General features: G+C 44.4%; 1 protein-coding gene across 1 annotated transcript in view; it reads left to right on the top strand.

The window, feature by feature from the left end:
• The first annotated feature begins 24,601 nt into the window (after window positions 1-24,601).
• The window catches only part of RSPH9 (radial spoke head component 9), a 60,741-nt gene continuing 57,542 nt past the window's right edge, over window positions 24,602-27,800 (top strand). The window contains 1 exon segment of the mRNA XM_086925585.1: window positions 24,602-24,883. Within this exon segment, the coding sequence (XP_086781711.1) occupies window positions 24,633-24,883 (251 nt within the window). The 5' untranslated portion in view covers window positions 24,602-24,632.

Below are 27,800 nucleotides of genomic sequence, written 5' to 3'. Positions count from 1 at the left end.
TTTGTTAGAGAACTGAGAGATAAAAGTAAGTGAATCCCATGAAACACTGTATATCCTTAACGTTCTTAGGACTAGGTCAGTCAGAGATTGCTTTCACTTTTTGTTCCGCCATTTCTTGACCATATGGTATAAGCATCACACCCAATAATTCCACCGTGGAAACATGGAACTCACATTTGCTGATCTTGCAGAATAGGTGATGTTTTCTCAAAGCCTGCAGGATGAGACTCACATGTTGTATGTGTTCCGCGACTTGAGTAGAGTATATCATAATATCGTCGATATATACAACTACGATTTTATCTAGAAATTCTCTCAAGACGTCATTCAAAAAAAATGTAAATGCTGCCGGCGCATTACAGAGACCAAAGGGCATTATAAGATATTCATATGGTCCATACCGCGTCTTAAATGCTGTCTTCCATTTGTCTCCTTGACACATCCTTACCAAATGATAGGCTCCACGCAGATCAAGTTTGGTAAAGATTACCGCTCCTTTGACTTGTTCCAACAAAACTGAAATCAATGGCAGAGGATACTGATTTCGAATGGTGATAGAATTCAAAGCTCGAAAGTCAATATAGGTCCTCAATTCTCCATTAGCTTTCGGTCTGAAGAAAAGCCGAGAGGCAGTAGGTGAAGCAGAAGGATGAATGACACCCAACTCCAAATATTTATCCAAATACTGGCGTAGATGTACATTTTCAGGCTCTGTAAGAGCATAGATTCTTCCACATGGTACCACTGAACCTGGTTTCAAATCAATCCTTCAATCGTAGGGCCTATGTGGGGGCAATACTTCTGCCTTATGGTCATCAAAAACTTCCCGGAACTGCTCCTAATATGAAGGTAATATCATTTCTTTTTCTGCAGCGGTAGCGATATGCAACGTCTTTTCTTTCTGTATAGGCTGTGTATCCCAACAGTGCTCCTTACAATAGTCAGAATCCAAAGTCATGGTCTTTTGCTTCCAATCAATGTCTGGATTTTGAGTGGACAGCCATGGTAATCCCAAAATCAATCCATATGATGGAGCTGAAATAATGTTGAATGACAGGATTTCTTGATGCCCAGGTAAACATTAGACCAGGCATGGTTCTGTGGTTTGGCAGATGGGACCCAATTCCAATTGTTTGCCATCCACTGCAAAGACCTCTTCCGGCCTGCTTTTGGAGATTAAAGGAATGCTAAGTCTATTGGCTTCAGTGAGGTCCATAAAACATCCGGTGGCTCCTGAGTCAACCATGGCTTGGGTGATACAGGGTTCCTTGTTGATAAACATCATTATAGATATGAAGAAATGTTCTTTGAGTTCGCCAGATTTTTTTCTGAGAGAAGGGATACAAATAACGCTCGAAGACTCCCCTTCAGTAGGTCTCAAGCTCTTCAGTTTTCCGGCAAGGTCTATGAGATATTTGTTGTTGTGGCTCCCAAACGTGTGCATCCGAATTTGGGCTTTATAGGACATTCCCTAAGATAGTGTCCCTTCTTGCCACAATAAAGGTATAATCCGTTCTTCCTTCTATGTTCTCTTTCATCCCCGGTCAATGATGCTCTCACGGTTCCAATTTCCATCAGTTCAGGAGTAGGTGTTCCCTGTTCTGGCAATCTTGGTTTATCATAACGGATAGTATATCTTTCTTTCCGCTTGTAGTCTCCCTTGCACTCTTTCAATTTATGGTCCAATCGCATTGTGAGTTCTATCAAAGCAGAACAGGTTTGTGGTTGCGGATCAACCTGTGCTATAACATCCTTGAGTTCATCCCTAAGGCCTTGATAGAATATGGCTGACTGTTTAATTTCCGGCCATTGGGTTTCGGCGACTAACCTCCTGAAGGTATTGTCCCCACAGACTCTCTCCTGACAGTCTGTGGGCCAGATTAACCATTTTTTTCCAATCAGGATTAGTTCTGTTTTGTTTAATGATATATGGTACGTCTACCTCCTCATCTGAAGTGCTATTAATGACACTTGTGGGTTTAGGTATAGACGGTTTGTTTAACTCTTTAATCTTATCCAGGCCAAGACAAGACGTCTGTTGAACAGTGTCATTTAAAAACATTATTTGTTCTGGTATAATGCAGGCTCTGAACAGGGCTTCTAAACCTTGCACCTGCCAGTCTTTCGTGCCCCAGACAGTTTTTGTCTCAATGTTGTCTTTCCAAAAGTCAAAACCTAATGTAGACAGGTGAGCATAAAAGTTTGCAGAATAAATTTGTTTAGTATTGGTCAGCATTGTTTTCATACCTGTCTTATTTATATTTTTAAAATAAAACGTTTCTGGATTGGTAACATTAAACCCTGAGAACTACGAACATTTTTCTTGAAATGTTTTATAGCTGCCTTTCGGCGGAGTAGGACAACGTTCCCATTGATAATAATGAAACACATTTCTAGGGCTTGCAGATTTATGCAAATAATGGTGAACATAATGATTAAAACAATACATTTGTTCATAATCTGATGACCCTTTTAAGTAGTCATGTTCTGTAAATTTAGCTGACATTTCTAAATCTTTCATCATGTTGTTAACAGTCTCAAAGTCCCAATCATCAGAAAATGTACTGGGTGCGACTAAGTCACTCAAAGAAACCTTAAACTGATGTGAAATCTTCAATAATTTCACCAGACCATTGATGTCATAATCAGTTTTGTCCCATGTTATACCCCCAGGTATAGGAACGGCTGTGATGTTCACTGCTGACAGGCCTCTTCTTTCAAGATGAGATGATTTGTAAGGTTTCAGGACCAAGTTGATTTTCTTACTTGCTGTGTCCATAGTACTATATTTTCCATCAATCATCCTTCCCAAGCTTAACACTAGTACAAGCCAGAGCAGGAGGAAAAATACACCTAATCCAATCCAAAATTCAATCCATGGTGAAACCAGATACGTTTTTTCCAGTAGATGAAGGAGTTCTATTACTTTTTCCTTGAAGTTTGTCTTTGCTGGCTTATCCTCTGGTTCACTGGGATCCTCAGAAAAGTTATCGAAGTTGATAAAGTAACCAGAAGCAGTTCTGTCAATTTGTATAGTCAGATGTCACATCATTATAGACAGGCGTGTCTTGACGAACTGTTACTTGGGTTTTCAGAGGTACAAGTTCCATGGCTTTGTTGCATAGTCGTTCTTTTCGTACTGCAGGTTTATCAAAAGTGATAAGTCTTTCAGTTTGAACCTCTTGGATTGTAGCAAGATTTGGTCGTCTGCTACTTCTCGGGAGTCCACTGGGCCTACTACTTATTATCGGCCAAATGTTGTGGTTTGACCAGGTCGACGGATACAACTCTGATCTCCCTTTTATCAGCAAGGGGCAGTAGTAAAACTGATTTTGTTCTGTGGATGGCCAAGACAGGTACTGCTTTTCTGTAAGAAGGCCCAAATTCCTTCTTCACCACGATTTTCTACCTGACTAGATCCCCAATCTTTGGAATCCAGACAGGCCTTGCTGGGACAGGTGGTTTTTCTTCAGTGGGCGTTTGCTTTTGTATTGTATTACTCAGACTTCTTCTTTTTTCATTTAAGTCCTGTAAAACAGTCAAACGATCTTTGACATCAAAGGGTTTTTGTTCCACCACTGAAGTCTGACAATCAAGGTCTTCGATTATCATTCTAGTACCAAACATTAGTTCATACGGAGTGACTCCACCCAGAGAATTTCTTGGCAGATTGTTAAGACTACGTTGGACACTTATTAGATGTTTGACCCACCCATCACCCGAACCTAATACCTTAGCTGTTATGGATTGCTTTATGTCAAATTTTTTTCTTTCCACTATCGCATTACCCTCAGGATGGAAGGGACTAGAATACCGCAATGCAATGCCCAAGCTGGTCATGGCCTCCTTGTAAGCACGAGAGGTAAACGCAGGTCCCTGGTCAGAATGTAGTGTGACAATTGCATATCTGCCGAAAAAGACTCGCAAATCCTTTATAACAGTTCTGGCGTTGGCCGAGAGCTGGGGCCGCATCCAAATAAATCTTGTGCAGGAATCCACTACGACCATGATATATTTATAGTTACCATCCCTTTGTAAGGGACCACAGTGGTCCAGATAAACACACGCTAGCGGTTTATCTGAAATCAGGTGTGGCGTCTGTGCAGGACGTTTCACTATTGACACTTTTATTTTCTGGCAGATTTCACATTCTAGAACATAGTTTCTAGTTTGTTTCCTCATGCACGGCCACCAATATCTCTGTTTTAATAATGACACTGTGGCGGAAATGCCTGCGTGTGCAGATGCCAGTCCTTCATGTGCTGCTAAGATCAGTCCTAACCTATGTTCCATGTTTGGAATTGCCCTATCCCCCACTCCAGGGATTCGAGCAAAAGGAACATTATTCGCATCAGTTATATATGAGTACTTTATTTGAAAACCTTTTCAGGAGTGTCTTACCACTGTCTTTAACTGAAGCAGTGACAGCTTGAATTATGTTGCTGTCTATTTTTGTTTTTGACCGAGTAATCGCAGCTATGGAAGCCGTTTGTACAGCTGCCTTCGCGGCTTCATCAGCCAATAAATTCCCTGCAACGTGTACGCCATCACGTTGATGACGCAGCGTATGAATCACGTGAGTCTTTTGTAGTTCTTTCTGCAAAAGAACTACTTGTTCCCAAAGCGTTTTATGCTTAATTGTGCCATCTTTTGCATCTTTGAAACCTGTTTTGAACCCAGTTCTGCAGATATTCATTGTAAGACTGGACGCAGTAATACAAATCGCACACTATTAGTCTGGGGAATTCGCAATCGGTATTTTCAAGCGCCATCTTGAAAGCCTGTAGTTCAGCTCGCTGAGCTGTACAGTCTCCGAGTGATTGAGTTTTAGTGACCATAGGTCTAAATTTACCTTCGCGTCAACGACCTTTAACGATCGCGCACGCAGCACTATAAGCTTGTTTACCCCCAATTGCGGGTTGTGCTGACCCTCTGTATATGTTATACAGGCGTAATGTTCTAGAGGTAGAATTTCAGTCGGCAGAGGACATTCATATTCGTATTGTAGGAATTCTTGTGTCTTCAAGTAGGGGTCAAAAACGTATTCAACGTCTTTTGCAGCAAGAGAGTTAACCCATTGTATCCATCTCGGATGTAAAGCTTTAGCATTTGGTATGCTCGCTTTCGTCACTGCCTCTAAGGCAGGTACAGGTGTAACGATCATCATGCGTTTACCCTGCGCGAGAACTCTCACTTTTGCTACTGCAGTTTGAACCACTGTCAGAATTTTTTCTGTTGAAGTGAATTTCATTTCAGCTTGTGTGTACAAGTGTGATTTATATGTATTGGTACCTTTTCACCTTCATTAAAGGTCAGGTATCTAAACCCGCATTTCCCTGGGATGACACGGATCACGAGATTGCGCGCATTGTTGCGTGTATCTAATTGTGTTTTTGCTAACATGTCTGTTTGTACTGAGCGAAAAATTTCAGTATGTTTCTGAGTCCAATTTGTTTGTTTGAAATCAGGTTTGATTAGTTCGTAGAGAGGTTTAACCCTTTCTGCGTAATTCAGAACATAAGTTCTTCCAAAATTCAGGAAACCTAGAATTGACTGTAAGTTTTTCAGCGTCTTTGGAGGTTGGAGCAGCGCACATTTCTCAAGAAAGTTTGCTGCCAGGCTTTTGCCTTGAATTGACAACTCGTGTCCTAAGAACAGGACGTTGAGGTGGGCAATTCGTGATTTCTTAAAATTGAATTTGTACCCTTCAGAAGCGAACCCAAGTATTATGGTGTTCACTCTTTTCAAGTGCACGTCCAAATCATCGTCTGTAAGATATATGTCATAGACATAAGATAATGCCTCATCATCGTACATTTGTAGAATTTCTGTTACTCTGGCTGAAAATATCCCTGGACTATTCTTGAATCCCAGGGGGAGACAGTAAAATTGTTGCTGTGTCCCCAAGATTGAGAAAGCGGTCAAGTGCCTACTTTCCGGTGCAATGTTTTGACAGAAAAAACAATTTTAAATGTCTAATGTGGTTTTATATTTTTTGCGCATGATGTTATTCATCAGTGCTGCACTATGTGCATTTTGTACTGCAAAAGTTTAGCAACAAGAGTTTAGGTGTCTGGAATCCAAAACTAGACAATATGAATTGTCTGGCTTGGAGACAGGAAACAAAGGATTGTTTATAGATGAATAGATACAAAAGAGCTGGGGAAAGGGGTCTAAGCACAATTGCACCTATCCTAAGTGATGCCTTATTAAATCTTGTTGGTGCCACGGATCGGAGATTCTTTATCCCCTAAATCTCCTAGGACAAACGAGTGTCCCAACTTTCAATGCAAACAAATTTTGATCAAGCACACAGATTTCTTTTTCAAATACACAAAAGTAACCATATCATGTAAATCACAGTATTTGAGACATTCAAGAGCAGAATCAATGAAGGCATTTTTGAAGTTCGATCTTTATTTAGTCTTCATAACGCACTGTAGCCAACGCGTTTCGTCCTCCACGGACTTCTTCAGGGCAAAATAAAGAAAGCTCTTCTTATAGCAGTTATATGTAGAGGTGTAGCTTTCTCTTCAATCCAAAGGATATTAGCCTCGAGACTGAAAGAAAAAAAGTGCTCTTTGTTCCATGTGTACAAAAAATTGTGTGACAGAAAGGGAGCTTCCCTTGAAGATACTTAATATCCTTTGGATTGAAGAGAAAGCTACACCTCTACATATAACTGCTATAAGAAGAGCTTTCTTTATTTTGCCCTGAAGAAGTCCGTGGAGGACGAAACGCGTTGGCTACAGTGCATTATGAAGACTAAATAAAGATCAAACTTCAAAAATACCTTCATTGATTCTGCTCTTGAATGTCTCAAATACTCTGATTTACATGATATGGTTACTTTTGTGTATTTGAAAAAGAAATCTGTGTGCTGGATCAAAATTTGTTTGCATTGTTTATAGATAAGGTGCATGTTTCAATCACCCCTTGATATTCAAGTTGATCCAAGATCTCCTTGACTTGTTTTTTAGCTTCTTGCATGACTGGATACTGCCTTTGAGCAGTAGGTTGATTTTTTAACTGGATTTTGTGGTGAGGAGAATCCTCATCCCATCCTACGGGATTTTTATATAATGCTGGAGCCTGAGCTACTGCCCATTTCCTGGCATAGGTATATTTTTTATGAATTGGAATGTGATTTGAGAAGGCTGGCATAATTATCTCTTCGCCGTGTGGACACTCCCTAACAACTGCAGGTAGCCAGTCTCTTTCAGCTAGAAGTATGTCATAACCCTTGGAAAGCTTGTCCCAAAAGAGAGCTTTTATTTTTCTATTTATGTCCCCCTCCATCCGGAGTGTTACTTCATATAACTTGTGGGGTACACTAACCCTAGTGTCGGCAGTTTCAACTTGAATGCATTCATTCAAGTCCACTGTCTCCAGATGATCCTTCAGGATCTTACGAACTAGGGTTACTTCTGTTGCGCTGTCTAGCATTGTCTGAGCCCATTCCCCGTTCTTGAGTTGTGTCCTCAGAATCCTCGGCATGTTTGAACTTCACAATTGCTACCTTCTTCTTGGTGAATTGAGTTTTCTTATTTTTTGGAACATGCTGTTCGTCTTTGGACTTCACTCGTTCTTTTTTCTGTTCTGACCGTCCTCTTCTTTCTGATTTCTGCGGTGAAGTCTGAAAGGTACGAGAGGAACTTGTATCATTATCTTGACATCTATCAGGTTTTCCTAAAGTATCCCTATTTCTAAGGTTATATCTTTTTTCAGAGGGCTCCCGTTGTGGAGACCTACCTCCCCGTTGGGGAGATCTCCCGCTGTACTGAGAATGCTTCTCTCTAGGAAGCGTTTGTTTAGTGTTCTCCCATTTCTTTTTAGGAGTAGTGAGATTATTTTTAATAAAAGTTTTCTCAGGATTCTCTGTTAGTTGTGGTTTTAGTGGCTTCCCACCCAAACTATCTCTACCTAGTTCTTCATAGGATTTTTTGATTATTCTGGCAAGCTCATATGGTTGCTCAGTAATATCTGTTTCTTTTAGTTTCTGGCGGATTGCCACTGATGCTGCTTCACCTCTAATGTTGGCTAATAGTATAGCCGAGACCTGTTTGAAATCTTTCAGTAATTTCATACCTAGATTTAAAGCCGGTTCTGGACCGTATTCATTTTTAATCTGTCTTAGAACGTCTGGTATTACCGCCATGGATGGAACACCATGTGTTTTAGTGTAGATTGAAGCAAAGACTGTGCCCCAAGTGTCACAGTCCTCTACGCGTGGTGCAATCCCCATAGGTAAACAGATAGTACGCCTCATGAGAAACACAGGATTCTGACTATCAGGAAATACTGCCTCTATTTGAGTAATTTTTTGTGCTAACCAGAACGGATTTGTTCTTGTTTTGCTGGTAGTTTACCAATGACTGACTGTATAGTCTGTGGTGTGATTGTGTTTGTATTGCCCTGGTGAGGGGTGTGCTGTGGAATTCTTACAGCTGGTTGGACTGTTAATGTCCGCATGACTTATTGAACCAATTGTCTATGTTTTTTAATTAACTGTTTTAGCTGAGCTAACAATTCTGCATCTGACATCCTTTCAATGTCTGGATGTGGTGTATAATTGGCTAGTACCGGCCATGTTGCTCCTGGTCTACCTGGTGGACCGAGCCTGGTAATGTGATTTTGATGTTGTAGGGTGCCTTTAAACCAGAGCTGATGCTCTTGGTAAGTTAATGGAATTTCAATGTCCTCGAAAGGAACGTATTCCGCTGGCGGTTCCTCTGCTTTGTAGTAGTGGAACTCATGTGTTCCCGCATTACCTGCTGGAAACTGAATCCATGAATAGAATACCTCTGTCTGCCAATATTCATGTGCCTCTATGACAAAGATTACTCTGCCACCTCTTGCTGATACTCCATTGTTTATTAGTTTGTAAGTTATACTTTTCCTTACATTTACCGGGAGCAGTAAAGCATCCGTATCAGTTTCTATGATATTAGCATCATCTAAAACCGCTTGAGCTGCTGCTGCAGCTCTCTGCAATTCGGTATCACTATCCGCCATTTTAGTTGGCTGAGAGTTTGCAGAACAAGTTTCAAGGAAACAAAAAAATTAGGTGCACAATATTTTGCAACACTGTATCCTTCAACGTTGAACAAACCAAAAACGAATACATAGGATTTTTCGTCCTACTCAGTTGTGGCGGAATTATCCTTTCACCCACTCCAGATATCTTTTGGAGTTTTTACGGGAGAAAAGGGGTCTGTGTGAAAAGCACGACTGAGTTACTTTAGTATCTAGCGTTAAATTATCGCCTTACCAAACGTTGGGTGCCATGTAGTGTAGTTCCTATATTGCCAATAGGCTCTGCGCATTGGAATAATATATCCTGCAGCTTAGACGTAGGACTTAAGTCGACTAGGTCTCTGCCGAATATATTAGACTTAATTGTGAGTGCCAGCTAGCTCAGAGGTCACTAGAAACTTTCTCGAAAGTACAAGAAGGGATTAGTCTCTGACAACCATATAACATGACAACTTTGTTTCCCCAGAAAGAAACATATCTCTAGAGTCGCTGAAACAATAGACGGCTATTTCACTCAGTCAGAGGTGCATGCTTCGTTTCACCAGAGTTGCTCAGAAATAGAGAGACGGGCGTTTTCAATAAAAGTATTTATTGAACAGTCTTATTTCTTAAGCATAAGAAATGCACTGCTACAATTGAAATGTTAGTTAAGAAGTACAATGCATATAATACGAATAGTATTATAAAATAGTACTGTAAGAGCATGATATGGTTTCTAAGCCATAAACATAGAATACATAAAATGCATTAAATCATACAGTGATAAAATAGTGGCTAAAAGTACTCAACTGGTGCTTCTAAAATATGCCTACCCTGGTGTACCTAACCTAAGTCTAGTACAAGGGAGGAGTAAGTGTGGTGTAGCTTAAGTCTAGTAATTTTCTGCCAAGAATCTGTTCCAAGAAGTCTCTAAGGGTCTAATCAGCTCCGTAGCTTGGTTTCAGAATGATAGAGGTCTTGTATCTCTCTCTCAGGACTCGATCTCCCAGCAACCCGCAAGGGTAGCCTGGAAACACCGGAGCTGGATTTCTCTGCAAGAGAAAAGACAGCGTCTTCTCAGTCCGACGTCAGTTGGAGGGTCGGCTTCCTTCGGCACTTGCAGCAGCAGGGTGTCGGGCAAGTAGTTAGTCGATCTGCTCCAAACCACAGTGTGTTTGACTGGGCAAATGTAGGCATATTTATACTTTGAAGGTGCCGGGTTTGATGTAAGATTGGACATAATATCGTCACTAGTGCCTCAGTTCCTTGTAAACTCCAGGAGTTCTTGGATAAATTAGTATTCAAGCAGGGGGAAGTCCCTGACTGCTGAAGGCTGGTTTTTCCAAGAAATCGTTGTGGATTCTCGGAGTTTAGTGGAAGTAGCTGTGCCGTATTTGGGATGCACAGGCTAAGACTAAATAAGCTAATGATTCCTATGCCTATATAAGGATTGGGTGAATTATGCCTATATATGGGCATGAATCGGGAAAATTACACTAGGGTCCTAGATTCCCACATAACAATCCCGGGCCGCTAAGAAATGAAATGAATTACATTAAATAAAATAAAATAAGGGTTTTTGCAGAGCGCGCCTTTGCCGGGCATCTTAGCACTAACTGCCATAGGTCAATGCAGAGGGAGATAGGAGCGGCTACGCTTTAGGGGCAAATAGCCATGTTTTCAATTCTTTCCTGAACAACAGGATATTGGTTTGATTTCCAAGACAGATGGGCAACAAATTCCACAATTTAGGGGCCAGCTAGCAGAAACATCTGCTGCCCCATTTCAAAGTCTTTACCCTAGGAACTACCAGGAGAGAGGCCGAGACGATCTAAGGCTTCGCTGAGGGTTGTAGTGCTTGATATGGTGACTAATGCGGGCAGCTCCAACCCCATACAAAGTCTTATGCACAATACGCATGGATTTGAAATGGATCCTTGCCTGGACAGGTAGCCAGTGCAGATCCTGAATGGCTTGACTTATTGGACTGAATTTTGGAATCTTAAGTAATAGACGAGCAGCAGCATTCTGTAAAGTCTGCAGCTTCCATATCAGACTTTTCTTTGAATAAAGTTTATTTAGTAAGGACTCCAGGAGATAATTTTAACTTGCACCACTTCCTTCTCAAATACACAAAATCAGCACCGCTGTAACCAGGCATTGTAGCACAACGGGGTGACATTTGTCTACCCAGTTGAGAATCCAATGATGAAGCATGCCACCAACTAGGTTGGTGGGTGAGGGGTCTTTTAATACACCTAATGGTTTTCTGGCACTCATCCAAATCAAGATAAGAGTGAGTCACTTTTTTTCTAGTGGGTTCGTCCATGTTGTTTGTTTGTACTTTACCTTTGGGGATAGGGACGTACCCCAACATAATCCTCGCTCTCCTCATTTGTTTACCTATGATATGGAGTTTACACATTTCTTGGGACAGACATAGTTTTCCCTCAATCAATCAATCAATCAATCAAAGTACTTGTAAAGCGCGCTACTTACCCGTGAGGGTCTCAAGGCGCTGAGGGGAGGGGGTGCCGCTACTGCTTGAAGAGCCAGGTCTTGAGTAGTCTTCTGAAGGCGAGCAGGTCCTGGGTCTGCCGAAGCTGGGTAGGGAGGGTGTTCCAGGTCTTGGTGGCGAGGTAGGAGAAGGATCTGCCGCCGGAGGTTGTTAGTTGGATGCGGGGGACAACGGCGAGAGCGAGGCTGGTGGACCGGAGCTGGCGGGTGAGGGTGTAGAAGCTGAGTCTGCTGTTAAGGTAGGCTGGTCCGGCGTTGTGGAGTGCTTTGTGTGCGTGGGTGAGGAGCTTGAAGGTGATCCTCTTGTCGAGGGGGAGCCCTCCACAATAATCTAATAATTAGTACTATTAGTATTACAATGATTATTATTTTTATTAATAATGTGATTTATAGAACGCTAAACTGTCACCTAAAAAAGGCATCCTGGTGCAAGAACTAAACAAAGGCCCATTCAGACATGTAAGAACTTTAGAGCTTGCAGAATCAGGTCCTTCACTTGAGGCAGGCACTAAGATTATAAATTCAAAATCTGCTGACTTGCTCATACAATAATCCATAAAAACTCCCTGCAAAATTTTGCACATTTTCTCAGTATCTTTGGTGGCTCAAGAAATCAAAGCATTCACAAAACCTTCCTCCTTGAACCACCAAATTCACCAAACCTTCCCACAGATTCCAGAACTTTCCATCACAGATATGTGAGAAAAATTTAATTTTTAGTCAAAGTTGGAGGTTAGCAAGGGATTCTAGGTAAAAAAGCTTGGTGAGAGCCATGTAAGTCGCCCCACACTGGATTCCCCCAGGTGTCAAATTTAAACAATTTACAGGTTTGCTAGGTTTCCCTAGGCACCAAATGAGCTAAGGCCAAAAATGTACTGCCACCAACTTTGTAAAAAATTGTCAGTTTTGAGTGGAAAATGTGATGTATCCATGTTGCAGTTTGGGCCGTTTCACATGCACTAGGCCTACATACACAATTGAGGTACCATTTTTATCAGGAGACTTGGGGAATGCTCAGTGGAAGGAAGTTTGCAGTTCACTGCAGATTCCAGAACTTTCCATCACAGAAATATGATCAAAATGTGTGTTTTTAGTCAAAGTTTGAAGTTTATAAGGGATTCTGGGTAAAAACACAAACTGGTGAGAGCTGTGCAAGTCACCCCACCCTGAGGCCCCTCGTGGCTTGCTTTAAAAAAAAATGTACAAGTTTGCTGTGGTTCCCAAAGGGACCAATGAGCAAGGGTCCAAAAATCCACAGATGCCCACTTTGCAAAAAAAGGGTCAGTTTCAAGTTGAAAAAAGTGATGTATCCATGTTGCTTTTTTCTGCATTTCCTGTCACAGGCACTTTTTAAAATGTCCACATTTGCTAGGTTCCCCTAGGTGCCTGCTGAGCTAGTGCAGAATATCCACAGCTTCCTTCTTTGCAAAAAAGGGTTATTATACAGTGGAAAAATGTGATGCGTTCATGTTGTGTTTGGGCCGTTTCCTGTTGCAGGTACTATGCCTACCCACACAAGTGAAGCACCATTTTTATTGCCACACGCGTGGGAGTATAGACTGGTATAACATTTGTTATTACCAATTGGATTTTGCTGCATTTGTACTTTCCAAAATGTAAGCCAATGTGTAAGAAAGACTACATTCAGAGATGTACAAATAACCACTTCTGCCCATTAAAAAAATACAAGATTTCCTTGATACCTATTTTTCACCGTACATATTTCACATGAATTGGTCTATACTCAGTACACAATGAAAAACCATTGTATGGTGTAGCTCAGTTGTTGACTCTGGGTGCCTTGCGTTCCCAGAGAATCTACAAACCATATATATTCCTGTAACCAGAAGGGACTAGCGGACATAATGGCACATTGGTTTTGTAAATTGGCCATTGTGACAAAATATTACAGATGAAAATGTTGTCGCAAATTGCCTTTTTTTCTACTCATTTTCTGTATTTCTTTATTTCAACAGTTACTTTCTTTGTGAAAAACCTTGTGGGATATACAATAATGACTCCCTGCTGAATTTGGAATAGTGTTTACTTTTCAGAGATCTTTAGCTTTTGTGGATCACCCATGGGTTTCTCCCTAGTTTCCACAACAAACTGGAAGTAGGTGGAGAGCACAAAATAAAATACAAAAATGGGCTACCTCTTTCAAAAAAAATTGATTTTTTTTATTCAGCTTTTCATGATACGGAAAACTGGGAAGATGGTGACTTTAGCACAGCAAACAGTTAGCTGATGCCATTTTTAGGAAAGAAAAAACCTAAACACTTTTATCCAGAGCACTTTTTTCCTATTTCCCCAAAAACTCAAAATTCAGATATATTTTGCCCATTTTCTCCATCCTCTCAATGGGAATCCATCAATCATGGGTACTATTAGAATTCCCAGGATACCGGGAAAAAGGGCACACATTTGGCATGGATACCTTATGCAAGAATAAAGTTATTGAGGTCTAAGCGCGAACTACCTCCCAAAGGGGTCAGCGCACTTGGGATGAGGGGATGTCGAAAGCCCCAGCAGTTAATGGGGTTAACTGCTGGTGTTGTTACTTTCTGGAGAAGTTATATTTGTTATCAAGCATGCTAAGGAGGACACAGCCAGTCTGTTTTGTCAGTTTCTTAGTGCTGCTACTTTTATTTGCTGAACTGTGCTCCAGTGGACCCTTGTATCCTAGGGGGTTGTGGGGGTCCTTCAGGCTACTAATGGGTCAATATCATTGCCTCAGGGGATTGTTTACGTTACACAAGTGTTGAACTTGGCCATTTCCCCCAAAAAATTTCGCTTTTGACCCCCTTATCTAGGATGTCTCCCCCATGGGATTAAACCTGTATAGGCCATGAGTGGTGTGAGACACCATGTTGAAAATGTAATGACATGTAATAATGTGAGCACTTGCAAATTTCCCCATTTTAGAACTGCACCTGACTGGAATGTATTGTATTTAAAATGGATGCCATGGCCATGGGTTTTGCCACTGGACTGCCATAGGTCAGCGGTCCAGATAATATTACCCAGCTACCCCTAGCTTTTGGAGGGAAAGCCTGGCACCCAGGGAGCTCACCCCCTCCCCTTGAGCCAGTTTAGGCCAGCTTTGCCAACATTCTAGAAGGTTCTGGCACTGCCTGGGAGGAGGGTATAAGTAAGGGGGAAGTGCCACCAGAGAGTCAGTCAGCGCTGGGACAAAGAAGAGAGGGGACCTGCTGTGAGGTGCTACCGCCACATGGGCCTGTGAGCTGGGCCCTGCACCCCTATAAACCCCCCTCTGCTGTCCCCATGGGCCCCTGACAAGGGAGGGCCCCTACCCAGGTCCCTGACACTGTGGGGACCGGGAATTACGCCAGCGCTGCGATGAAGAAGCGCCCAGGAGGTGAGAAATAGGACGGTCTACTCCCTCTGGTGAAGCTGTGACCCTGTGGAAGTGCTGGGTCGTGAGGAGCTGCCTGGAGGAACTGTTGCCCCTTATGAGGTACTGCCTGGCAAGCGCTATTCTGGGGAGGTTGATGCCCCCAGGGAAGTTGTGGCCCCTGTGGAAGCGCTGGACTGGGAGGAGCCGCCCAGGGAGGATTGTGCCCTCGAGGAACTGTGTCTCTTAATCTGCCCCTGGACTGCCTACCAAGTGCTGTGGGGAGAGAAGCGCTGGGGCTGGTGTGGCCCCCGGAATGCTGCTGGCCCTGGAAGTGGTGTGGGCCGAGGGAGGAGCGGAGCGCTATGAATAGCGCTGTTTTATGAGGAGACTGTGAATACCCTTGTTTGTGGAGGCGCGCTTTTGCCAAGGTGAATAATTAAAAGGGAGCCTACCCCTTATTGTTGCCATTGTCACCGCCGCGGCCCGGCGCCGCCAAGGGGACAACCAACCGCTGTGGGCCCCGTCTGGCAGTGGGCACCTGCAACGTTGGGCCCCAGTAGACTGTGCCAGTTGTAGAGGGCCCTATATCTAGCCCATAGGGTCACCCAAGGAACTTTGGAGGCCTAGAGGGATACTATTAACTTTTGTGCCTAGGGGACTAGTCAGGTGTGTCCTGCCCCATGATACCTGTGTAGGCCTGTTATTCCCTCTGCATGGGTACGCCCGAGGTTCTTAGGCCTAGTAGTTCATGCCCACGATGGGTGGTGACTTTGCCAAAGGAGTGCTTAGTCCTGGCCTGATAAAGGTTTACGGTTGAGAAAATGTTCTACATCTGATGAAATGCTTTACCTTGACCGAAATGTTATTTCCTCATGTGAGTCACTGCATATTCCTATTAAAGGAAGCATTTTAACCTGGCATAAGTAGTTTTATTCCGGCCTGGTATTTTCCGGTTACCTGTCCAGGTGCGATGCGCTTCTGCGCCTAGTGTTCCTTGTAGGCGGATTATCCTGCTAAGGTGTGTGCCGAAGGTTAAATGCATTTAGGCTGTTGTGATATACCCACAGGGATGATGGAGTAGACCGGGTGGTCCCCTTTATTGCAGGTGTGCCCAGAGACTGGCCTGACATGCTGTTCCAGGCCCCTTGTCACGTCCCCTGTTAAGGAGTAAGCCTAGTTGAATCCTGACAAGTGTTCCTGATCTATGAGGAGGGCCCCTACCTGATATTTATGCTGGGCGATGTATGTTCCGCCTTATGTTGGTCAATAGGTTGGCCTGATGTGTTATTCCAGGCCCTTGTTTATGTACCAGAATAATGGGCCAGACGGGCTGATTTATTACAGGTGTTCCTGTCCATGATGTGCCGTGATGCCCTAATGTTTTTCCCGAACAGGGGTTGGGTTGGCGTTATTGTGCATGATGTATTTCTATGCTAATGAAGAATTTTGCAATTACAGCCTTCCCTTAAGGATGAGAGTCTGAGTTGGCGCCACCAGATTGGTCCCAGATCGAACGTCATTTTGATCCCATCTTTTTTCTTCCTTTCAGCATGGACTACTTCCGATGTAAATAATTCCCCTCTTTATTCACTTGGCTCTGGCGCCAATTGGCGTCCTGTTGTGACACTACTGTTTTGCATTCTTTTGCCTTGCAGGTTGGAAACACTACTAAACTACGTATCTTTTTCCAACTCAAACTGGTGTCCTGCCTCTTTTGTGGTGTGCCTGGTGTGTTGACTGTGGGTACTGCGTGAGTGCTTCACATGTCCTCGAAGTTTAGCCTGCCCGCTTGATGCAATGCTACCCCTTTGGAGATTTGGGTAACCCCCATTTCTTACATACAAGGTACACTGAAATAGCTGAAAAGCCTACAGGAGAGTCCCTGGGCTGGTTAGTGGACATTGGAGGTTTGAGTCACAGGGTTATCTTAAGGTATTTTTAATCTTTATTTCTGGACTGTTTTCCTAAATAATTAATGCATTGTAAATTACATGTTGTGAATGTCTAACTGATGGCAGAATACTTTATTTGCCCAAAACGAACTACTATTTTTCCACAGTGATAACAGTAGGATGTATTCTCCCAAGTGGTTTAACTGTTAGTCTGGACCTTTATTGTGGGAGTTCAATTCGCCGAGTTGATTAAATCTGTCAGTATGAATAATGAGAGTGACAGACACTGCGGGGGAAATGATAAAACAGAGGAAGACATTTTTAAAAGAAACCTCTATGAATTATTGGACACTTCAATATCTAATTTGATTACAAAGATTATTTCATCTTCATTCAAAAACTGTTTCTACAGACATAGATCATTTATTTTGTGGTCTCTGCTATTAATAACTCTTTGACTATGCAGTCAGGGGGTTTTTTCCTCCTTCTCATTGCTTTTTAAAGCACAAATAAATAACAATAATGCTACTGAAGCTGGAGACTCTGGATAAGCCACATTTCATGGCCATGAGACACAAATTCCATACTATATACAAGAAAGGTAACGCTGGAGGCCATATATATGTCTCAGAGAACATGGTAGAAATTCGAGTTTCGTATGCCTGAACTTAGAATAATAAAATACATCTTTTAGTAAAGTTTATTTTAATATTCTGTGTTTGCAAATACCACTTTTAGAAAGTAGGTATCTGCTTGTCTAACCATTCAAACCTGCCTCTGCTAGGTTGTGTATTCCTATGTCTGGTTTTGTAAGTTGCAGGGCTGGGGAATTCCAGGAGACAGGCTGAGCCACCCAGTGGTGAAGGAGAGATCTGCCTCTAGATGGGAGGGAGGGGTTGCACCTGAACCTTGAATATGGCTGTGCCTGCCTTCCACAATGCTGGCTCCACCCCCTAGGGAGCGGCTGATGTCTCTGCCCTGCACGCTGAAAGAAGAGAAGGAGTCCTGAAAACAAAGTGCTCCAGGTGTGTACTTGCCTTCCACAATGCTGGCTCCACCTCCTGTGGGGCGTCTGATGTGCCTGCCATGCACTGTGAAAGAAAAGGAGAAGTCTGGTAAGCAGAGTGCTTCAGAACTGGTTTGGACTGGGCAAAGGCCCCTCTCCCCTCAGAGAACAAAGAATTTTGGGGTATAAATATTGGGACCCTGATAGCATGAAATTAGATCACTTTTGGACTACAAGAAGAAACCTTTACTGAGGAGAGGAACGTGAAGAAACTGAGGAGACACTATTCCCAAGCTGAAGTGCTGCTTGAGAGATTGACCTGCAGTGGTTGCCTTACTGCCAAAGGAAGGAGAAAGGAACTTTGTGTACTTTGCTTTCAACTTGTGAAGGATCTCCAAGGGCTTGGAAAAGAGCTTGCTCCTGCTGAATTCTCAGGGACAACCGACTTTACCCCCCAGATCCCCAGAGTTCTTGTGAAGGTGCCTGCTGCTGTTGTGGGCCTTCTGAGGAGCTGCGTGTCGCAAGGAGCTGGAAGCGCGACTCAACAAGAAGAAGTGTGTCTTAAGGAGCTGTGCCTGCCGTCGCAACTCCGAAGGAGGGTGCCGCTGCTGGAACTGTCGCACTGCACCGCATCGGAGAGAAGCGTGCCGCAACAAAGAGGAAGTGTGTCGCCGTCGCTCCTGCTGCCGTCGCAACTCTGAAGGAGGGTGTCGCCGCTGTAGTTGTCGCACTGCACCGCATCAGGAGAAGAATCTCGCCATTAGGTCGGAGCGTGTCGCCGTCGCTGTGTCTGCCGTCGCAACTCCGAAGGAGGGTGTCGCCGCTGGAACTATCGCATTGCACCGCATTGACCAAGAGCACCTCACATCCCCGAGTAGCACGCCGCCGTCGGAGCTGCCGTCACATCTTGGATGACGCTGCTGTTGTTGTTACATCGAGCGGAAGCTTCACGCATTGTAGGAGAAGAGCGTCGCCGCTGGAGCTGTTGCTGTTGCATTGTAAGGGTGTCACCGCTGCAGTCCACGCATCGAACCGAGAACTTCTCGCATCCCTAAGAACCGTGCCGCATCTGGAAGATCTTCACGTCTTTATTTCTTTGTATCTGAACTTAGCCGCATTTCCCATCGCTGCGACATTGCTTGTCGTGGAAGCGCAACGCAACCTAAGATACATTGACGCAGAGTGCTGCATCTAAAAACTGAACTGAACTAAGCTTAAATCTACCAGCTTAAAGAAATCATAGTGTGTATTTTTGTTTTTTATGGCCTTGTGGTAACTTTATATAAAGTCTATTATTTTTTATATAAAACTTGTGTGGGGTCCATTTGTAGTGTTGTCACTGGGTTACTGTATGTGGTCACAACTACTTAACTTACAACGCCTCTGAAGTAAAGCCCTTCTGCTTGCGCCAAGCTACTAAGGGGGTGAGCAGGGGTTATTTTATGAGTGTAATCCCCTTTTCCTGACTAGAGGAGAGGGTCCCTATTTGTCAAAAGTACCTACCTGTGCCAACTAGAGACCCCCAAATCTAACAGCAGACTTACATGAACTATGCAGTTCTGTTGCTGCAATGTTTTCTGCAGAAGTATGGACTTGAAACATTTGCCAAATAATTCAATAATGAAGCAATACTATTACAAAATGTGCTGCATTATGCCACATAATGTGCCTTTACTTGCCGAATAAATTTGTCTCGCCTGCCACATAATATGGTCCAACCCTGCCGCATAATTCCAGTGGCTCTGAATTTAGTATTCCCTAGTGATGTTTTTATCTACAGCAAAGTGACAGTATTGGGAAAGAAACCCACAATATTTTGCTCAAAGCTGCTGAGCGATTACTGTCCGATGAGTTGCGGTCTGACATGTCCTTCCTCGAGAATCTGTATTTCTCTAAGGTCGAGGGACTTGCCACCCTGCCTAACCCCCGCCTCCTCCTCCCCATGCCTTGGATCTACAGTAGCACGTAGCTGACATGACATGAAGCTATTGACGTACAGTCCAGAAAAAGGCGTAGAGATGTGTTCACACTAATGTTATTTAGTAGCAATATTTCCTTAATTGCGGAAATCAATAGGGAAGAGAGAAGAGCTGTCTCACGGTTTGATTTTCTAATTTTAATGGAATACTTATTTACTTGCCCCGGCGTGTTCATTGAATTTTCATTACACTGTATTTCCCTGTAAGTGGAGCCGTATTGATAGGCGCTGATGACTTCAGCGGAGAGCCTGTTGGCACAAATTAATCATTTTCATTCACTGCAGGTTATGATAATTGACTAGATATGCGGGGTGAGTAGAGGCCCTAATCCTTACTGTTTATTATTTATAGTGTATAGATCTTGCATTTACGACAATTTAGGCTATTGGCATTGAAAATGACAATGGCTTTATTTTTGTGTTTTTAAAAGGAACACTTATATAAAAGGCATTTTTTTTAAATGTCAAGAGCTTAAACTCTTGCAAATGCGAGACCATAATGGTGGCCACGCCCCTTTTTTAGACGCTGCTCACATATTCAGGTTACCGTGAGCAGCCTGCAAACAAAGGGGCGCCGCCAAAATTAAAGTGAAAGAGCGTATGGCGGTTTCACCAAAGTTTTTAAAAACAATAAGTAATTTCAAAAGGTTCTAAAGCACGGCTGCTAAAGTGAAAGAGGCCTGCACTGGTAATTAAGTAAGCGCGGCCACAAAAGGGAAAGCGGCCCGCGCTGATAATTAAATAATTAAATAGGCACAGCTGCTAAAGTGAAAGCAGACTGCGCCTTGTATATCAAATAATTAAATAAGCGCAGCGGCTATAAAGCAGACAGCTCTGTAATTTGAAAAAAAATAAATTACTATTAAAACACAAGCATTTACAATGCAATGGTCTCGGCATTGTTAAAGTTAGAGCTATTGGCATTGCTCATGACATTATTTTTATTTATGTTTTTGTTTTTAAAACATAAATAAATGGCATTGTCATTTACAATGCCAATAGCATAATCGCTCGCAAATGCGAGACCTATTGCATTTGCATCTTCACAGAGCCACCCACACACGCACAGAGCCACCCACACACACAGAGCCACACACACATACAGAGCCACACACACACACACAGAGCCACACACACACACAGAGCCACACACACACAGAGCCACACACACAGAGCCACACACACACAGCCACACGGACTGTATGTTGGGGCGGCTCAAGCTTAGCTCTCTGAGCTAAGTCAAACTTCTAACTCAGCTCTGACACGCCTCTTTCTGCAAATTATCCGGCTTCTCCGCCTCTATGTATGATTTGCAGGATACCTGGACAAAGAATGCCGTTAACTTGTCAGATTTGTAAGCCGCGCATCTTATATATGGCACACAGATGCTCCAACTGAAAAATCAAAAATATACAACTCTTAATCAAACCTTCTCCTGCTAAGCACGATTATGGAATCCCTTACCTACAGAACTCAGGTTCAACTCCTATGTGCCAGACTTCTTGAAATGCTTAAAACCAAGAATTTTCAGACGCGCCTAAATAACTAACATTGTTCAAAATGTTGCATTCTCTATAACCTAACCTTATTGTTTCTTCCTCATAACTGTAAAGACTCTGCTGCTCATTTGGCTATAGAAGTGCTAAACATATGTTTACAGGGAAAATAACGACTGCTTAAGTTCAAAATAGGGTTGCTTTATACCTGCCAACTATTCCAATTAAAGTTCAAGGCCAATATTCCGCCTTTATGAAACGTTCAACCCATGAACGTCATTTAAGGTTGCCATAGTTATAGCTTCGACCCTGGCTTGCCTCATGCTACCCCCAGCACTGTCACTGCGATCTCCTGACCTTAGAGAACATTAGCTAACTTGGAAAAGAATAATTTATTGTTCCAAGTAATGTGGATCATCTCTGTGCCTCCTGTTGCCCCTGAACAAATGAAGAGAGTAAGAAACAAATACAGGGGACAGGGAGAGAGGAGGTAAAGTTAAACAGCTTTGAGACAAAGGAAGGGTAAAATAACGAAAGGAAAAGGACTCCTGTTGCCCCTGAACAAATGAAGAGAGTAAGAAACAAATACAGGGGACAGGGAGAGAGGAGGTAAAGTTAAACAGCTTTGAGACAAAGGAAGGGTAAAATAACGAAAGGAAAAGGACACTACAAAGACATGGGTGACCAAAAGAAAACGCAGGCGGATGTATGCTTGAGAGAGACAAAGAGGGTTGAAAGAGACACCAATAATACTATGACAAACAGGTGAAAAACACAGATAAGGGAGTATGAGGAGGGCGAAAGATGACTGTAAAAAGAGATAGAACAGTTGAGAAAGTTAGGTGAGAGAGGGACTGGGCCCCCCGCATACTAGTCTGGCGGTTTATCCTGTTCCCAAGACCTTCAGGACACGACCCTGAGACGGACCCTACACTGGCCTACCTGCACATTGGTCCAGCGGTCATCTCGTACCCTGGACCTTCGGGACACAACCCCTGGCTTCCCTGCATTGATGCTCCCGAAGCGCCCCTGAGACGACCGGGTGTTATCATCATCGGAGCACTGTGGCGGGCTCTTTAGAATGGCTGGAGGTGGAGATAAATTGCGATATTGCGGTTATGTGTTGGTGAGCCCCGAGCTCTGTCCCGCTGAAAATATCGCGCTGAGACTCGCGGAGTCCATCACGTTTGAGTCTGCAGCGCTATCCAGGAGTTGCTGTTTCTGTTTCGGCAGGGATGCAGGGTCGAGGCATTGTCGTACCCTGCTGCGACCCGGAACAAAGGCCCCTGGTTCTCGGAAAGCAATCGCTGGGACAGAGCTGCGCTGGGACAGAGACAGCATTTCAACGGAGAGCAGAGGGACTCGCTATGATCACTGGTCATTTGCCTGCTGGGCCACAAAGTAAGAGCTTGATGCCGGGCAGTGCTGCAAACATACCGGGAGACCCGGGTCCATCCAGGCGGGTCCTACTACTTTACACACTAAAGCATAAGTGCGGGGTCCTGAGCCGGGCTCCCTGCTCACGGAAAGCAGTAATTCTGGGTCACATTGGAATGCCTCTCAGCATGGCATTAGGGTCTCACCAGCACAGACTCGAGGGCCATTGCCCTCTCCGATGTCCATTGGCAAAGACGCATCTAACGATTCAGTTAACGTTCTCAGCGATCATTCCCCCCCCCACCACAGCCAGGCGGGGCTTTGCTTTCTTCTCAATACAGCAGCAGCGTGAACATGGCTTGGTCGAGCGATAGAGAGAGAGAACCAGCTTCAGACGGAAGCGCAGAGACCGCGGCGGCGGCTAGGCCCACGGAGCTCCGCCCTGCGTGACGAGGTGCTCACGTGACCGAGTAGCAGCCACCCCCGGAAACCTGGAGGCAGTCAGAACAGCCCTCGGTTTTTCGCATTGGTAAGCATGATCGTGCTGAATACTGCAGAAGGTTTTACGGCGGCCATCTTTGAATGGGAGTAGTCTCCTCTTTAGCAGCGCCGCGCGCTGGTATGCAGACTCCCCCTGCATTCCAGCAGGCGCGCGTCGCGATCCGGGCTGCATTAGCACTGTGGAGACAAGACCTGGCCGCGCGCACAACGTTATCCTATGGGGAAACGCTGCGCCAGGTCTTGTCTCACTTCGGTGTTCTCAGAGTGCTGAGACGCCGACAATAGTTCTCTGGCGAGAACGCGCTTTCAGCTCGTTATAGCCGAGACCTAAAAAGCAGGTGGGTACTGCGAAGTCGTGGGTGGAATAAGGGAAGAGCATTAAAGAAAATAGTGCTCACCAACTTCTTTAGCAGACCGTGTAACAACCGAAGTAAAAGGGCCAGTCCTCATGGGAGGTTAAAAATGAAGACAAGGCGGTACTACGGAGGGACTAACAAGCCTATGTACGAATCAGAAGCCAGGATTTACGAAGGGCAATGACATAAGCCAATGACAAATATGGGAGGAGAGTGGGCGGGGCATCAAGTGCATACTATAATAAAGCATGGCTCACAGCGCAGCTCCTGCGCTACCCAGGCTCAACCTAAAAACGAGAAATCAGGAGACTAATAAGCCACATTTGGATATGATCTTTGAAAATCAACTTCCATGTAGATAGGGCTAAAACATTGCAGTCAAAATTATGTAATGAGGGTAAATACTGCTGTTGGGGCGTTTGCACATATTCATACCCCAAAACAGATATATTGCCAAACGAAAAGTAGTGTCTTGTCTTAGGTTCTTCTTAAAAGATGGAGACCCTTGGCCGTTATTATGGTTATTAGATGCTTTTAAGCTAAACATTATTTTCCGCTATCCCATTTAAAACTGCCTTAATGTCAAACCTGTAGGATGTATTTCAAGGAATGGTGGATGCTTGAACCTTCTTTTCGACATACATAAGAGACAAAGGACAACGCTCAGAAACCCTAGGGGTGACAGAGTCGTGCTTTATAAATACAAATTGATTGATTGATAGATGCGTACATGCCAACATTATAAATTGTAAAGAGGGGGATTTTGAAAAAAACCACAGGAATGTATTTTCCCCATTGGCATATATTGAAACAGATGCAATTTTAGCAACGAGACTCGGATCTTTTGGCACGTATGTAGACGTCCAGAGCACAGCGTCCGTGGGTTTTGCTCCATGCTCTTCCGTTTGGCCACATGTTGCCCAATACAAGATGGCCGAAGTGGTGACATGCGTAAAGGGCGCTACCGCAGACATTTTGAAACGATGAGGGCGAGGTGGCGCGCAGCTTCTACTGACATTTGACGGCGGCCATCTTGGGACGGGAATCGCCGACAAGACAGGTGGTGCTTGGGGCGGTTGCCATGGCGCCGGTTGCCCCTGGTGACGGCGGCAGCTCAGGACGCCACAGAGCCGAGGATGGAGGCTGAGACTCTGCACGCTTCCCTGGAGCTGGTATCGGGGTGCGGGAATGTCCTGAGCATCGAGCAGCGCACCGCACTGCGCTCCTCCTTGGTGCTCATGCATAGGGATTACCGTTACCGCCGGGTGCTGCTCTGGGGCCGCATCGTGGGCCTCCGCGGGGACTACTTCATAGCAAGGGGTGAGGATGAACCGGGGCCCGAAGAAGAGGAGCCGGAGCAGCTGAGGGGCGTCAAGACACTCTACAGGTGAGCCAGGGGGCGCCGACACGAGGAGGGGACTCCCAGCGGCCACAGGGAGCGAGGGGCATGTACATGGTGACTATGTCTGGGGACGTTGGGGAGGGCCCCAAATAGCTGTGATCCATCGAGGTGCTCAGCAGGTGAGCTCCCCGCCAGGCACACGCCCCCTCATTCCAGGGCATGTCCCTGATTGTTCATGACAATCACGAGAGCTACGACGACGACCACCTGTCTCAATTTTGTAAACATGATATATTTGTGTAACCTCGATCGCTCTACCCTATCCTAATATGTAATCTTCAGTGAATTTGTTACCCATTAATCTGTAACTCTCATCAGGAGTAACTGCTGTGCACATAAGTAGTGATACCTACTACCATGTCACTTTCTTTCCTTATGTAATTTACTTCAGTGTATTGTAAAGCGATTCTGAAACCTCTGGATTATGTACATGCTATATAAAAATGCATACATAAATATGGGTTGTAGGCGAGAAAAGACATGTTAGGGCGTGGAGAGGAGCACTGCAAGGGTTTATTGAATGCTTCTATGTTCCAAGTGAGACTCCAAAGTTAAGGAGGGTCGGGGTCATCGCTCTGCAAGTGAAGCATTCACCTGTTTGTGCTGGTAATGAGATCTCTCTAGACCAGGGGTGCTGCCTAGGTGAGCAATAATTGGAACATTTAGGTAGGTCACAGGGATGGAAAAAGAAAGGGTGATGGAGAGTTATTACATGTGAACAGTTGACACAAGAAGGGGGGAAGAGGAGCGAGGCCTCCAAAGGTGAAAGGGTAAAATATCCTGTTCTAGAGGCAAGACATGCCATAGCTTGCTATGCAGACACACGAGAGAGTCCGGCTTTGCCTTCAAATGTGAACATGACATTTTTGTCAAGAATTTATATAAGGCATAGGATCTTGCATTTAATTTACCACCCACCAGGCTGGATTTGATATGATGGACATCCCTATTCTTGATAATGGAGAAGTGTGGCTCAGGGGTTAGAGGCGGCAGACCTGGAAGCTGAGATCGGTCCAGGACCAGAGTTCAATTCCCCGCCTCAGTGGGTCTTGGGCTCAAAAATTCCACAGACTCGATAATTCTCGTTCCGGTGCCTACTCGACTCACGGGTTCACACTCTGCGACTCTGGGCAATAGCTTGCTTAATCTCCACTACGGCCCCTCGCGGCGGGATGCCTGGCTTTCACCTTGTGGATACCCTGCTGGGGTTATCTCACAAGGGAATACCAGGACGGGTTCCCAAGGCAAGCGCCTTGATGCCTTCGGGTGATACGTGCGCTATATAAATCGCAATACATTTACATTTACATTTACATAAGATATTATGAGGACAGGAGGACATTGTTTACAGGTAATACAATACTTTCTATGTGTGAGGAGAAGACAGTGAGCCTCTCAGGTGAATCTGTCCACCATGGAGATGAGGGATATTGGGGGTCACCTTCTGCAGGATACTGTTGAAGGGGAGGTACCATTAACTGAAAATTAGGAAGGGTACCTGGAAGGCCATCCCCACTTCCTCTACCCACCTAATGTCATGCATGGTTAATCAAATACTAGTTATAGGGCAGATACCTCATTACTTATAAAGGGCGTATCCTCTTTGCACTACGTGGTGACATTTACATCTGACGGCGAATGGAAACATGTAGTAGGGTTAATGTTCCTCTCCTTCCCTGCTCTCTTTCTTCCCCTTGCTGTTCAGCCTGAGTATGTGTGGAATGTTGTATATGTCATGGAATGTTGAATGGGTGAAATGAGTCAGTTGGTGTCTGCAGGCTGAGCCGCTAGGAGGCTGCTCCTGGTGGGGCGTACTTACAGGGATACATACAGGTCCACTTACCATCCTGGCTACAACATCAAACTTCTGTGACCTGTACTTCAATAAAACTTCTTCGAACCACAATCTGGCCTCCTGTGAACATTCATACTATGACAAAACCCATTACAGGTAAGTGGGGACCCATTAAGTATAGAGAGTTGAGGCAATAATCTCATGCTGATCCCCTCCACACAGCCACCGCTCACTGACAGCCTGCACAAATCATACCTGAAAAGCGTGTTACTTAACTGCAGATCAGCAGTGAAACATGCCACAGACCTCATCCTTGCACAAGAACTAGACCTCCTTATCCTCACAGAAACTTGGCTCAACGATTCCTCTGGTCCTATCCTTGACATTCTAGTCCCTCCCAGCCACAATATTATAAGACTAGACTGTGTCAAGAAAACGGGAGGGGGCATAGTCTGCATCTTGCGCAACTCTCTCACAGCAAACCAATCCTCCTCAGCTAATCTCTCTTCCTATGACTACTTAGGCATAGACATCACTAGTGCACACAGACCCTTCTACAACCTTCACATCTTCTACAACCCCCCAGATGATAACCTCCCTCTAATTAAACAAACTATGGAAACCATCTCCTCCAACCTGGGCCGACACTGCCCACAGATCTTCCTTGGGGACTTCAATCTCCACTGGAATGACCCGCATGATCAGGCAGTTAACACTCTCAGGAACTTCCTAACAGACCTCTCTCTGTCTCAATTGTAAGACAGCCCCACACACAACATAGGCTCGACACTTAATCTAATAATTTCCAACCCCAACACCATTCATCTCTAATCTATTCTTCCCTGTGACTGGTCAGACCATCACTATATAAACGTCCTTATCCTCGAAAGCTGGATCCCCAATAGATCAAAACCACTAAAACCAAAACATTGGAAAAGATCGCTTCACAACGCAAGTGCTAATGAGCTCATAGCAATAACATCCCTTCCGCCGCTTGCATACATGAAGGACGTTTATGACCTCACTGAGCACTATAACAACGCTATGCTCTCGGCCCTGAATGCTAAGGCCCCCCTACAACTAAAAAGAATACCCACCAAGGACTCC

Source organism: Lissotriton vulgaris, chromosome 6, assembly GCF_964263255.1.
Source record: "Lissotriton vulgaris chromosome 6, aLisVul1.2, whole genome shotgun sequence".
In the NCBI taxonomy this organism is placed as follows: Eukaryota; Metazoa; Chordata; class Amphibia; order Caudata; family Salamandridae; genus Lissotriton; species Lissotriton vulgaris.
The sequence above is the reverse complement of the archived record's forward strand: the minus strand, read 5'-3'. Positions and strand labels throughout refer to the sequence as shown.